The sequence below is a fragment of the Stomoxys calcitrans genome, chromosome 1 (genome assembly GCF_963082655.1).
Source record: "Stomoxys calcitrans chromosome 1, idStoCalc2.1, whole genome shotgun sequence".
NCBI classification, from domain to species: domain Eukaryota; kingdom Metazoa; phylum Arthropoda; class Insecta; order Diptera; family Muscidae; genus Stomoxys; species Stomoxys calcitrans.
The window spans coordinates 250,859,052-250,874,064 of record NC_081552.1 but is presented as its reverse complement, the minus strand read 5'-3'; the positions used below and the strand labels follow the sequence as shown (position 1 = coordinate 250,874,064).

At 39.6% G+C, this 15,013-nt stretch overlaps 1 protein-coding gene across 1 annotated transcript in view; it reads right to left on the bottom strand.

Moving 5' to 3' along the window:
• Nucleotides 1–15,013, bottom strand: part of LOC106092296 (solute carrier organic anion transporter family member 74D) — a 112,694-nt gene that overhangs the window by 18,559 nt on the left and 79,122 nt on the right. The window contains exons 3-4 of the mRNA XM_059369601.1: nucleotides 1,509–2,852; nucleotides 978–1,451 (exon numbers count right to left, since the gene is read on the bottom strand). Coding sequence (XP_059225584.1) covers nucleotides 978–1,451; nucleotides 1,509–2,568 — 1,534 coding nt within the window. The 5' untranslated portion in view covers nucleotides 2,569–2,852. The remainder of the gene's footprint in view (nucleotides 1–977; nucleotides 1,452–1,508; nucleotides 2,853–15,013) is intronic.

Sequence of the window (15,013 nt, the reverse complement as noted above, 5' to 3'; positions counted from 1 at the left end):
CATCGTACAGAATTTCAGTCCGTTCGGACTCGGCTATAAAAAGGAGGCCCCTTATCATTGAGCTTAAAACTTGAATCGGACAGCACTCATTGATATGTGAGAAGTTAGCCCCTCTTCCTTAGAGGAATGTTCATGGGCTAAATTTACTTTTGCAATCATAGAGTATGCGTTTTTTTTTTGCCAGAACGCGTAGAGGAGCTGATGCATATGCCTTATCAGCATGCCGCCTCAGGTCTTAAATAGTTTAGATGGCAACCCATCGGCTTCTGCTGCCTTGTTGTTTTTCAATCGGTTCACTGCTACTTGTACCTTATTCTGACTAGGCGCTATACATTTTGTCATTATCGGGGATTGGTCCAGCGGCTTTCCCGTTGCCTCTCTTATCGGATACTAGCATCTGGTAAGATGTTCTTTCATATCCTAAGCTTCCTATTGTATCGATTTAACACATTTCCATCATTGTCTCTGTGGGAGACTGTGCCTGTACCAGAGCTTGATGTTTTGAAAAAATTCCGGACTTCTCTTTCACTCGCATCTTTCCAAATACACCTTTGTTTATGCGGAACAGAGTTTACTACTCTATCCTTTTCTCGCCATAACTCTCCTTCAGGTAGCGTATTGATTGCAGGGTCGAACCAGGGTAGGTTAGGTTAGGGCGGCAGTCTATTTTCCAAACAGACTCACTTAGACAATCTTTGTTTATTGCGATATCACAGTAGCGACAGTCTAAGCCCACTGGTCGGAATCGAAACCACGACCCCCACATTGGCAATCCGAGCACGCTACCAACTCGGCTACTCGGGGCAATCCCCGAACCATGGTTTCTAAATCAAAATTTCGAATTACTCTACTGGCAATTCGAGCACGTTACCAACTCGGCTACCGGGGCGATCCCCCGAACCATGGTTTTTAAGTCAAAATTTCGAATTACTCTACCCACCATCCTATGGACATTATAAACATTAAGTGTTACTCACCTTTAAGCCTAGGTTTCTCTTCAGGTTCGGCTGAGGCTCCAGCCACCTTTTCTCCATCGTTTGCAGCAGATGGAGGTGGTTTTTTTCCCTTCAACTCCCGCGGAAATGAAAACATGGCAATTGACGACAACAGCATAAGGGAACCTATTATGACAGGTCCTAACCACCAGGCTCCAATCCAACGTGGATCACTGGCATCAAATCCAGGATTAGAGAAATTGACATACCAGCGAGTACAAAATGAGCCTACAATAAATCCAGAGGCAGGACCTAAAATGCGTACACCAATGGTTATGGCCATATACATGGGTGACTGTTTGCTGGCCACATTGTCATCTATGTAGGGTATGCCCAGGGTGGATACCGCAGTCTGGCCTATGCCAGAACTCAGTAGACTGGCAAAGAAAATGCACAGCACAATAACGGTGATTTTGGAGTGAGAGGCCTGTTCCATTTTGCGATCCTCATCACATTCTGCAAGTGGATAAAGAAACTTAAAAAAAAATCGTTTCGAACCGCTGAAAATCTTACCCATGGTAGAATTTTGAGTATTGTTACCCAAGACACACAGATTCAAATCGGAACGATGCGTTAGCATAGCAAGACTAGACTCATTGAGGGGATAACCAGCTTCGCCCAGCATAAGGCCCTCCTTTAGAGTTGTTGTTGGCACATTTTTATTAGCCAAAATAGCGGTTGTCTGCAGCAAATCCTTGCCGAATATAAAATGGGGCAGAGCACAAGCAAAGGCGGCTATGGAGAAAAGCACCATGCCACAGGCAATCCATCGTGGACGATGGCCCCGCCCAGCAAAGTAGGTTAGCAACATGGCCGTACTTATTTGACCCATTTCACTGGCACTCAACAGAAAGCCCGTGGTCTTGGACTTGATTTGAAACAACTTCTCAATGGTGGTGATGACCGATACAAAATAGGTCATGTACATGCCCTGCAGCACATAGGCCACCAAAAAGACCAACATAAATACATGCGTAGAGGCCAAGTGACGCGCCCACTTTGGTCTGCAGCCAAATAAACCACATCCTTGACTTTTGGCCACATCATTGCCATGGCGTCCGGAATCTAGACCTGACTCTTCCACATCATGTTTCTGTTTGTACAGGCCCGTCAGGGGATCGTGCTCATCGTATTTATCACTGTGCCCCAGACCATTTTTGCCATTCGCCAGCGAGCCATTATTGTTGGACTGCAGCGGCGAATGATGCATTATCTCATTCCTCAAGTTCTTCAACTCCTCATTGTTATTGCTACCTGTCCCGGCATAGATAATGCCATTTTGATGATCTGCAGAGGCCAAGCCCTCTAGGGATAGGTTATCATCGCTGTTGGTGGCATTATTTTTGCCGTTGCCATTTTGCAGCAGAGGCGTCCATGCCTGATTTGAATCACGTCTCTGGCCATTAACCTGGACATGGGGTTTGTCCTCAGCATTTGGTGTAGAGTTGTGATTATCATGATGGCCATTTGTCAGTAGTATGGGATACATCGTTTTGAGATTACTGCTATTACTGTCGTGGTTTTTTGTTGTTGCATTGCCAACAACAACATCATTAAAATCTTCTGAATTCATTTTGAATGGGGGTCCGTTACAATTTTAGAATTAAATTAAAAAAAGTGTTGTTTTATGCCTGGAAACACAACACCATGCAGATGTGTGCGTGTGTTTGGCTATGTTTGTATGGCGATAATTTGCCCTAAAATTCGATGTGCTTTCATACAGTCATGTCCATGGTATTGGAGATTTTTCGTTTGGCTGTGTTAGTGTGTGTTTTGTTATCTTTTTTTATAATGCAATTTTCGCATAGATTTCTATGCTTTGAGGTAGATTTGTTGATAGCGGCAGTGTGACAGTGTCTAAGGAAGATAAACAAAAGAAACATTAGTAGAATAAAACTAAGATTAAACTTGAATAACTAGGCAAAAAAGTTACAAAAAATGTTGTCATTCTTAAGAAAATATCGGTGGGAGCTATATCAAAATTTTGAACGATTCGAACCCAACTTTGCAGGTATGCTGCAGGCAAAAAAAGAGCATAACAATCAAAATCTTAATCAAATCGACTAACAATAGCGGTCTCTAGCGGCTAAAACCATCAAACTGGGAGTTTGCTTTATGTGTATGGCAGCTATATCGAAAAAATCTCCAGATGTGTAATTGGCAGATCAGTTTATATGGGAGTTATATGAGTATTGGACCGATAAAGACCATATTTGGCATGTGTATAGGATGTCTTAAGAGGAGTATTATTTAGGCAAATCGAATAAGAAAAGGGCCCTCCAGAGCCAGGGCTCTGGAAGGAAGCTAAATCGGGAGATATAGGAGCTACATGACGTTATGGAACGATTCAGATCATACTTGGCGGGGATATGAAAGGTCGGAGAAGCCATTACATTGCTTTAAATCACATCAAGGGGCTCAGGAAGTCAAATCAGCAGATCGGTTTATATGACAGTTATATGTAACCATGGACCGATTTGGCCCATTTGCAAGCCCCAATGACCTACATAAGGTTGTGAGCCAATTAATGGCCAGGTTTATAGAACCGACATTAGTGGCCTACTGTATGGCCATAATCGTCTGGTTCTAGGAGACTTTAAAGGCTGAAACAGAATGGACGAGTTGAGCGTTGTTTTTGAGCGTCGCGTTGCAAACATGCAACACTGCACACAAAACCCACAAAAGCAACGCGCAAAAGTTAAAAAAAATTCAATATTGATGCTTGAATGCGAGCGTCATACTGTGATTCCATATGTAAGCAAAGTTAGGAATTGTTTAACTGATGTGAGTTAATTTTTATAACCACCACCGTAGGATAGGGGGTGTAGTCATTTAGTCATTCCGTTTGCAACACATCGAAATATCAATTTCCGCTCCTACAAAGTATATATAATTCGGATCGTTGTAAAATTCTAAGAAGATTTAACGATGTCCGCGTGTCTGTCTGTCCGTCTGTTGTAGTCACTCTACAGCCTTCAAAAATTGAGATATTGAGCTGAAATTTGGCACAGATACGTCTTTTTGAAGCACGCAGGTTAAGTTCTTGAACGGGCTAAATTGGACCATACTTGGATATAGCTACTGTATAGACCGATCTGCCGATAAAGGGACTAATGCCAATAGATGCTTTATTTTTTACCCGATTTCGCTGAAATTAGAAACAGTGAGTAGCTTAAGGCTTCCCCACATCTGATCCAAATATGGTTCAGATCGGATTATATTTAGATATAGCTGCCATATAGACCGATCCGCCAATAAAGGGTCTGAAGCCCATAAAAGTTTATTTATTACCCGATTTCGCTGAAATTTGAAACGGTGAGTAGTTTAAGGCTTCCCGACGTCTGACCCACAAAGGGTTCAGATCGGACTATAATAAGATATAGCTGCCATGTATACTGATCTGCCGATAAAGGGTCTTAAGCCCATAAACGCTCTATTTATTACCCGATTTCGCTGAAATTTGAAACGGTGAGTAGTTTTGGGCCTCCCGACATAGGACCCAAATATGGTTTAGATCGGACTCTATTTAAATATAGCTGCCATATAGAACGATCTGCCGATAAAGTGTCTGAAGTCAATAAAAGCTTTATTTGTTATCCAATTTCGCTGAAATTTGAAACAGTGAGAAGTTTTAGGCCTCCCAACATAGGAACCAAATATGGTTCAGATCGGACCATATTTAGACATAGCTGCCATATAGACCTATCTCCCGATTACGGGTCTAAAACCCATAAAAGCTTTATTTTCTAACCGATTTCGCTAAAATTTGAAACAGTGAGAAGTTTTAGGCCTCCCGACATAGGGCCCAAATATGGTTCAGATCGGGCTATATTTAGATATAGCTGCCATATAGACCGATCTGCCAATAAAGGGTTTGAAGCCCATAAAAGCTTTATTTATTACCCGATTTCGTTGAAATTTTGAACGTGCTGTATTTAGACATAGCATTCATATAGACCGATATGCCGATTAAGGGTCTAAAGCTCATAAAAGCTTTGTTTATTACCCGATTTTGTTGAAATTTGAAATACAAAACTCAGCAATGACTTATATTTAGTAGATCACTCGATGTCCGATCCGAATTTGGGTGCATAAGTTTTCCAATTTTCACCGGATTGCGAGGAAAGGAGGTTTACATATATACCCGAGGTAGTGGATATGCAAAGTTCGGCCCGGCCCAACTTAATGCCTTTTTCTTGTTTGCATTTGCACGGAAAATGAGGATGCCCCCATTAGCATAACGAGGAGTTGCAGAAGCTCTCCAGATATTTTCATTGCATCCCCTGATTTCCTGAGTGACGTATGGTGAAAAGTCGGTGGGATCAGACCGTAATACTCACTACCGACCGACCACCCGGCTTTATAACTGCTTATCCACCAGAAGAAGGCCAATTGTGTCGGTTTCAGAGAGTACAACAATTGCCGCTCGGTCAGCTGACATCCCTCTCAAGTGTGATGGAAAAGCCGAGATGAAATCCCGAAACATCGCAGCAGCCGCTCGCTTCATACCAGCCGTAACGGACCAATTTCCCAACAGTGGCACTCGCAGACGAGCGTGATGGAATTCGTTGCACGGACCCCACTAACCCCAGACTCAGCGGGCTGAATCCGGAAAATAAACATGGTTGTCCACGAACATAAGTGCAATTTTTGGCTGGAATACTTGCAGCAATGTAACTTAGGTACCGGTTTAACTAATCTGCGGTCTACTGTTAAGCCACTCTCTAACCCTGGTAGAAGGGATGACAGAACAACAGTAAGTTTTGGCGACGTAACTGTGACCGATCCGAAAAGATGCGCCAGGTTGTTCAACCGTCAATTTATTGAGCATCCCTAGAGTGACAGGGCTAGGAGGAAAGCCATTCACGGTAGCATTAACGTAAAATAGTGAATGTGGGTGAATGTGGTCCTTGGAGAACGACCGCCTCCCATTGCACCTGTAGAAATTGATCTTTCCAGACAAACCAGAGTAGTTCTACCTCAAATACGATCCGGCAGATGCAGCCGCCTCATCTCCTACAGAGCATGGATTGATGCCCACGTGCAGGATGTGCGTTCCGATTGTGACCTGGAACCACACGATACACGTCACCTGTTAAACTGCTCAGCTAGACCCACTCGAATCGATGCTAGATCCCTCTGGACGCACCACACTTTAGTTGCAGAGTTCCTGGAGTTGAATATTCAACGGAACCAAGCAGAGGATAGATAGGTCTATGACCTAAAGTGAACGCCAGATTCATTGGTGGACATGCTTACCTTTGCGTCACCGAGTCCACCTTGGTAAAAACGGTGGTTAGAACAGTTCTGAATCAGGGCTGTTGTTGTTGCTGTAGCAGAGTATTGTGTTCTAGGGTCAACCGAATTTTTGTTATACCCACCACCATAGGATGGGGGTATACTAATCTAGTTGGGGATTGCAAATGGGCCATATCGGTTCAGATTTAGATATAGCTCTCATATGAACCGATCTCCCGATTTGACTTCTTGAGCCCCTGGTAGCCTCAATTTTCATTCGATTTGGCCGAAATTTGCACACAGTGTATGACTTCCAACAACTGTGCTGAGTACGGTCCAAATCGGTCTATAACCAGATATAGCTCCCATATTGTAGCAGAATCGATGGTGTTGGGTTCCCAAGATTTTAGCACGCTTTCATTTGTTTACATTATTGTGGTGAACCGTAAACACAAATCTGGTCAAGTTACCATGGGGAAAAGAGAATAAAGAACTACAATATGGTACCTAAATCAAAGGAATTTGGAGTAGAGTACAAATCTGAGGTTTTCAGGTGGATTCACAAGAAACCACGGGCTGATCTTCTGGTGCTATTAGCAGATATTTCAGTGTACTATTTGGCTCGTTTTTTTCAAAGATGATGTGGGCTTTGCTCCTCTAAAAGACTTGAGAGATGTTTAAAATATTTTTTCAACTTTTTAAAAAATAATCTTAACAAGTAAAAAGGCATTAAGTTCGGCCGGGCCGAACTTTGGATACCCACCACCTCGGGCATATATGTAAACCACCTATCGTCAAAATCCGGTGAAAAACACATAGCTTATGCCCCATAGCAGCTATATCGAAATATGTTCCGATTTGGACCAAATTCTAATAAGTAAAGTCATTGGTCTTTTTTGTTGCTATATCTAAAAATAAACCGATCTGAACCATATACGATGCTGATGTCGATAAGCATAACATAAGTCATTGTGTCAAATTTCAGTGAAATCGGATTCTAAATGCGTGCTTTATGGGGCCAAGACTATAAATCGAGATATTGATCGGTTTGGGCCAAGATGAAGAAGAATTTCGAAGGGCCTAACTTAACTCACTCTCCCAAATTTCGGTGACATCGGACAATAAATGCGCCTTTTATGGGCCCAAAACCTTAAATCGAGAGATCGGTCTATATGGCAGCTATATCCCAATCTGGACCGAACTGTGCCATATTGTAGTAGTATGTCGAGGGACTTAACTTAACTCACTGTTCCAAATTTCGGCTACATCGGACAATAAATAAACCTTTTATGGGCCTAAAACCTTAAATCGAGAGATCGGTCTATATTGCAGCTATATTCAAATCTGGACCGATCTGGGCTAAATTGCAGAAAGATGTTGAGGAGTCTAACACAACTCACTGTCCCAAATTTCGGCGAAATCGGACAATAAATGCGCCTTTTGAGGCCCCAAAACCTTAAATCCATAGATCGGTCTATATGGCAGCTATATCCAAATCTGGACCGATCTGGGCCAAATTGAAGAAAGATGTCGAAGGACCTAACATAACTAATTGACCCAAATTTCACCAAAATCGGATAATGAATGTGGCTTTTATAGGCATAAGACCCTAAATCGGCGGATCCATATATATGGGGGTTATATCAAGATATAGTCCGATGTAGCTCATCTTTGAACTTAACCTGCGGCTGTAGAGCGATTTCTACAGACAGACGGACGGAAACGGCTAGATCGTCTTAAATTTTTACGCTGAATAAGAATATATATATAGGGTCGGAAATGGTTATTAAGATGTGTAGCAAACAGAATGACAAAATTAATATACCCTCATACTTCCGTGGTGGGTATACAAAATTACGGCCTTATTTATACCCTCCACCTTAGACTGGGCGTATACTAATTTCGTCATTCTGTTTGTAACACCTCGAAATATGCGTCTGAGACCCCATAAAGTATATATATTATTGATCGTCATGGCATTTTAAGTCGATCTAGCCATGTCCGTCCGTCTGTCTGTCGAAAGCACGCTAACTTTCGAAGGAGTAAAGCTAGGCACTTGAAATTTTCCACAAATACTTTTTATTAGTGTAGGTCGATTGGGATTGTAAATGGGCCAAATCGGTCCTTGTTTTGATATAGCTGCCATATATAAACCGATCTTGGGTCTTGACTTCTTGAGCCTCTAGAGGGCGCAATTCTCATCCGATTTGACTGAAATTTTGCACGTAATGTTTTGGTATCACTTCCAACAACTGCGCTAAATGTGTTTCAAATCGGTCCATATTTTGATATAGCTGTCATATAAACCGATCTTGTGTCTTGACTTCTTGAGGTTCTAGAGGGCGCAATTTTCATCCGATTTGACTGAAATTTTGCAGGTGGTGTTTTGGTATCACTTCCAAAAACTGTGTTAAGTATGATTCAAATCGGTGCATAATCTGGTATAGCTGTCATATAAACCGATCTTGGATCTTGACTTCTTGAGGTTCTAGAGGGCGCAATTCTCATCCGATTTGGCAGAAATTTTGCATGAGGTGTTCTGTTATGACTTCCAATAACTGTGCTAAGTATGATTTAAATCGGTTCATAATCTGGTATAGCTGCCATATAAACCGATCTTGGATCTTGACTTCTTGAGCCTCTAGAGGGCGCAATTCTCATCCGATTTGGCAGAAATTTTGCATGAGGTGTTCTGTTATGACTTCCAATAACTGTCCTAAGTATGGCACAAATCGGTTCATAAACTGATTTAGCTGCCATATAAACCGATCTGGGATCTTGACTTCTTGAGCCTCTAGAGGGCCCAATTCTCATCCGATTTGGCAGAAATTCTGTACAACGGTTTCTCTTATGACCTTCAACATGCGTGACTAATATGGTCTGAATCGCTCCCATATAAACCTATTCAGTTCATTTATGGTCCGAATCGGACTATAACTTGATGTAGCTCCAATAGCATAACAGTTCTTATTCAATATTATTTGTTTGCCTAAAAAGAGATACCGCACATAGAACTCGACAAATGCGAGCCATGGTGGAGGGTATATATTGGGTTGCCCAAAAAGTAATTGCGGATTTTTCATATAGTCGGCGTTGACAATTTTTTTCACAGCTTGTGACTCTGTAATTGCATTCTTTCTTCTGTCAGTTATCAGCTGTTACTTTTAGTTTGCTTTAGAACAAAAGTGTAAAAAAGTATATTTGATTGAAGTTCATTCTAAGTTTTATTAAAAATGCATTTACTTTCTTTAAAAAAATCCGCAATTACTTTTTGGGCAATCAATAAGATCCGGCCCGGCCGAACTTAGCACGCTCTTACTTGTTGTATTCTACACCACTACTGTGGTATAGGGTATTACAACTAAGTGCATTTTTTCGTAAAACCCAGAAGGAAGCGAGATAGACCCATTGATAAGTATACCGATCGACTCAGAATCACTTTCTGATTCGATTTAGCTATGTCCGTCTGTCTGTCTGTCCTTCTGTCCTTGTTAATTTGTGTACAAAGTACAGGTTGCAGTTATCATCCGATCGTCTTCGAATTTGGTACAGGCATGTTTTTTGGCCTAGAGATGAAGCTTATTGAAATTGGAAAAAATCGGTTCATATTCGGATATAGCTCCCATACATATGTTCGTCCGATTTGTAGTAATAATGCCATAAAATGGTCATTTGTTGACCGATTTTCTCGAAATTTGGCAGAAAGGATTTTCTTATGATTCTCGACTTATGATTACTGGTTAATTTCATAGAAATCGGTTCAGATTTAGATATAGCTCTCATATATATATATATATATATATATATATATATCGGCCGATTTATTGGCCAATCTTCCCAAAACTTCGTACAACGCTTTCCTTATTTTAATTTGTCGTTGGAATCTAAAAGATAAGTTTAATGATGATCATAAGAACTGTAAGCGAGATCAAACATGTAATCATCAAACTAAACTCTGTTGGTAGCCCCACCCCCTAAACCCATTTTAAAAAATCGCTCAAGGCTTTAGCTCTTCCATGAATATATTTCTCGGATAAAATATTGCAGTTATATGCGTTTGCCCAAAAATGCTACTACGTTTTCCGATAACGTTGTTATTTATTTTGTAATCAAGACAAACACCATTTTATCCGCTGATATATAATAGAACCAAAAAAAAAAAAAACACTGCAAATAAATGCAAGTCAAAAGCGGTATGTTTAACGAAAAAAAAACTGATAAGTTTCGCTTTCATTTCAAGCCACAAAGTGATGGGGAATGCAAATATTTACGCCTGACAATGTAAAACTGCCATCACGCAGATATCGATATGCACGAAAAAAATACTTCCAGTATTCCAAAGGATCTTGATTCTTACCTTTGTGGGAAAGTGGCCCAATTTGGCTTTGATATAATGTATATAGTTTCACTGCAGTTATTTCAAAATCTTCCTGCTATACAAAGCTGCCGGCTATTGATGGTGAATGAGATGTTTTTTGAAATTCGTTTTCTGCACTCTCGCTGGGTAGGTGTTGTGATTATAGCTCATCAACAATAACTGAATGCCAAAAACCAAATACATTCTCCCCAACCATCGGTGGCTCGTTATGTACATACGTCTCTCATACAAAGTGGAAACAATGCAAAGTTGCTTATCAGTTTAGCCGGTATGACAGTGTTGCCGTCTGCAGACAGTTCGCACTGCATTTTTGTTTTTTTTTTTTTTTTTTGATTGACTGACACGCATGAATGGAGCCGCAAAGTTGGCGACGAAAGGCAAATGTTTAACTGATCGTTATTAAATCAATCAGAAGTTCATCATTGGACATGCCCAACGGGCTTAATGAACAGGCATTACTGCACCCTTGGAATAATTATCTAGAATTTGGGTTAATTTATACCTCAGTTGCCTAACTTTTGCCCCATCTCAAAAAATCCCTGATATGTGTTTAGGGCATCATGAAAAATTGAGAGTATAGTAAGAAACTTGCATTTTTTATTCCAAATTTAGATGTAGGATGCCTACTATACTCCCAATGTCCCATATTGTCCTAAATGGGTTGCCCAAAAAGTAATTGCGGATTTTTCATATAGTCGGCGTAGACAAATTTTTTCACAGCTTTTGACTCTGTAATTGCATTCTTTCTTCTGTCAGTTATCAGCTGTTACTTTTAGCTTGCTTTAGAAAAAAAGTGTAAAAAAAGTATATTTGATTAAAGTTCATTCCAAGTTTTATTAAAAATGCATATACTTTCTTTTAAAAAATCCGCAATTACTTTTTGGGCAACCCAATAGATCCATATATTCGGGTTTTTAGTAAAATCCGTAAGATCGGGTGTAGTAAACATGACGTGGATTCGTGTCTTTGCAATTGTTGTATGCTGTTACTCAGTTTCCCTGGTAGCCGAGTTGGTAGCCAAGTTGATAACCGAGTTGGTAGCCCAGTTGATAGCCGAGTTGATGGTCGAGTTGGTAGCCGAGTTGGTAGCCGAGTTGGTAGCAGAGTTAATAGCCGAGTTGGTAGCCTAGTTGGTAGCCGAGTTGATAGCCGAGTTGGTAGCCGAGTTGATAGCGTGCTCGGATTGCCAGAGCGGGGGCCGTTGGTTCGATTCTCCCCAGAAGTCTTGGTCTGTCGCTACTGTGGTATCAGAATGGACTTAAAATTGTCTAAATGAAGGCTGGTATTAAGTTCGTTTTTCGCAGATGAAAACACATGTTTTTCGCGATTACTTTTTTCAAACACAACAAAAATTTCGATGACAATATAATACTTTTATTAAAATTGTTTCATAAATAATGACCGAATGTCCTACTGAATAAAATCTCCAAGATTTTTCTACTTCAAAATCTTTTATCGAAAAAAGTAGCCACAAAAAAAAATTGGCGAAAAGCGAACATAGTATCAACCATGACATAATTACCAGGTAGTGTACTGTAAACAGATGAGTAAAATTTTTTCTTGCGAAGTACACTATCTGTCAAAGAGGTTTGGTTGTGACTGTGACACAAACAACGAAAAATGGTGGGAAATAGTAAAATACACCAGAAGCCACTGTAGCGCAGAGGTTTGCATGTCCGCTTATGACGCTGAACGCCTGGGTTCGAATCCTGGCGAGACCATCAGAAAAAATTTTCAGCAGTGCTTTTCCCCTCCTAATGCTGGCGACATTTGTGAGGTACTATGCCATGTAAAAACTTCTCCTTAAAAGAGGTGTCGCAATGCGGCACGCCGTTCGGACTCGGCTATAAAAGGGAGGCGCGTTATCATTGAGCTTAAATTTGATTCGGACTGCACTCATTGATATGTGAGAAGTTTGCCCCTGTTCCTTAGTGGAATGTTCATGGGCAAAATTTGAAATTTGCAGTAACATCCTTGATACCAGAATTTCACTAATCACTGCTTTTGACAAATAGTGCATTCAATATTTTGTTGTTGGGCAACTGCCCCTACCCGTAAAAAGATAAAGCTTGGAACCAAACATGAGTCTGTAAAGGACTGCCAATCTTACCTAACCTGACCCTACTTAGTTTCCTCAACACAACGGTTTTGATATCCGATAAGGGCAAATACTTGGGGATGAACTTGGATAGGAAACTCAACTGAAAGAGCCACATTCAGGAGCGTACTGAGAAGGCTTGGAAATGCTGGGTACTACGAAGGTGTGCTTGAAATGAGGCTTAACCCCGAAAATAGTCCAAGCGCTATATAGAGGCGTTGAAACGATACTACTTTACGCCTTGGTAGTTTGGCGGACGGCAATGAAGAAGAATAGCAACCTAACGACATTACAACCGCCTACAAGGCATTGAAATCAATTCTAAATAGCCCACATACAGATTATGTATGAGCCACTGCGACTATGAAACTCAAAGCATTGGAAGAGTGCATAGGAGACTGATGCACGCCATACTATCGCGGGATAAACGAGGCGATGATAGGAATAAATCTGAATGGATCGGATGAAGTTTCTAAGGGGTTACCTTAGACTATATTTTAGGTCGAGTGTGAGACATTGTTGCCAAGTGGCTGCCGCACAGTGGCTGCCTTACCAAAACACGGTTCCGCAGGTGGAAATCAGATCGATCGCGATATGTGTGATGTGGTATGGTGTTAACGAGAAGACGACGAGTGAGAACAATATTGCACACAGTGGCCATCAGGGCTAAAACAACCAGGTAAAGCTCACGAATGTTCTTGGAGTGCAAGAATGAGATTAACGCCTTCTCTGAGGATGGCACGATCCGCATCGTTTTAATACTGGGCCATAGCGGAGAAAGACGGAAATTCCAATTTTTGAAGAAAATTTCAAATTTTCGATGACAATTAAAATTGTCGATTAAATTGAAATTTTCTATAAAAATTCAAATATTCGATGACAATTACAAATTTCGATTAAATTAAAATTTTCCATAAAAATTCAAATTTTCGTGAAAATTAAAATTTTCGACACAAATTCGATTTTTCGTTGAAATATCAAATTTTCGATAAAAAAAAATCAAATTAAAATTTTCGATGAAAATTCAAAATTTTGAAGTAAATTCAAATTTTCGATGACCATTAAAATTTTCGATGACCATTAAAATTTTCGATAAAAATTCAAATTCTGTGATTTTATTGTTGACCTTTGGAATTTTATAACTTTGTTTTCTTGGTTTGGCTCGAGGTCATTGACAATTTACAAAAACAGGTGTTGGTGTTTTATATGATTGTTTTATTCGTAATATTTAGCAATATTTCGACCACAGCCGGTCGTCTTCATCAGGGTTTTAAATTTTGAAACAAAACAATAGACTTTTCCTTTACAACGCAAGTTCGACTGAAGCTGAAGATCACCGGCTCTGGTCGAAATATTGGTAAAAATTAGAATTAAAATAATCATATAAAACACCAACACCTGTTTTTGTAATTTGTTCGATGACCTCGAGCCAAACCAAGAAGACAAAGTTAAAACATTCAAATTTTTGATGAAAATACAAGTTATCGATAAAAATTCAAATTTTCGATGACAATTCAAATTTTCGATGACAATTCAAATTTTCGATGAAAATTCAAATTTCGATGCTATTAAAATTTTCGATGAAAATTGAAATTTTTGATGATAATACAAATTTTCGATGAAAATTGAAATTTTTGATGATAATAAAAATTTTCGAAGAAAATTCAAAATTTCGAAGAAAATTCAACATTTCGAAGAAAATTTAAAATTTCGAAGCAAATTCAAAATTTCGAAGAAAATTCAAAATTTCCAAAAAAATCAAATTTTCGATGACAATTCAAATTTTCGAAGAAAATTCAAATTTTCGATGACAATTCAAATTTTCGATGACAATTAAAATTTTCAATGACAATTCAAATTTTCGATGAAAATTAGAATTTTCGATAAAAATTCAAATTTTCGATGAAAATTTTCATTTTCATAAACTTTGGGTCAATTCTCGGGGGGTCGCCTCACACCAAAATTGTACCCCAAAGGGACATGTATACCACCCGGGACAATATGGGATTCAAATATGGTTCAAATCGGTCTATATTCAAATATAGCTGTCATATAGACCGATCTGTCGATTAAGGGTCTTGAGCCCATAAAAACTGCATTTATAACCCGATTTCGATAAAACTTGAATCATTGAGTTGTTTTAAGCATCCTGACATCCGACTTATATATGGTTAAAATTTTCCATGAAAATTCAAATTTCCCTGAAAATTCAAATTTTCAAAGAAAATTTAAATTGTTGATGAAAATTCAAATTTTCAATGGAAATTCAAATTTTCAATGAAAATTCAAATGTTTAAATTTTTC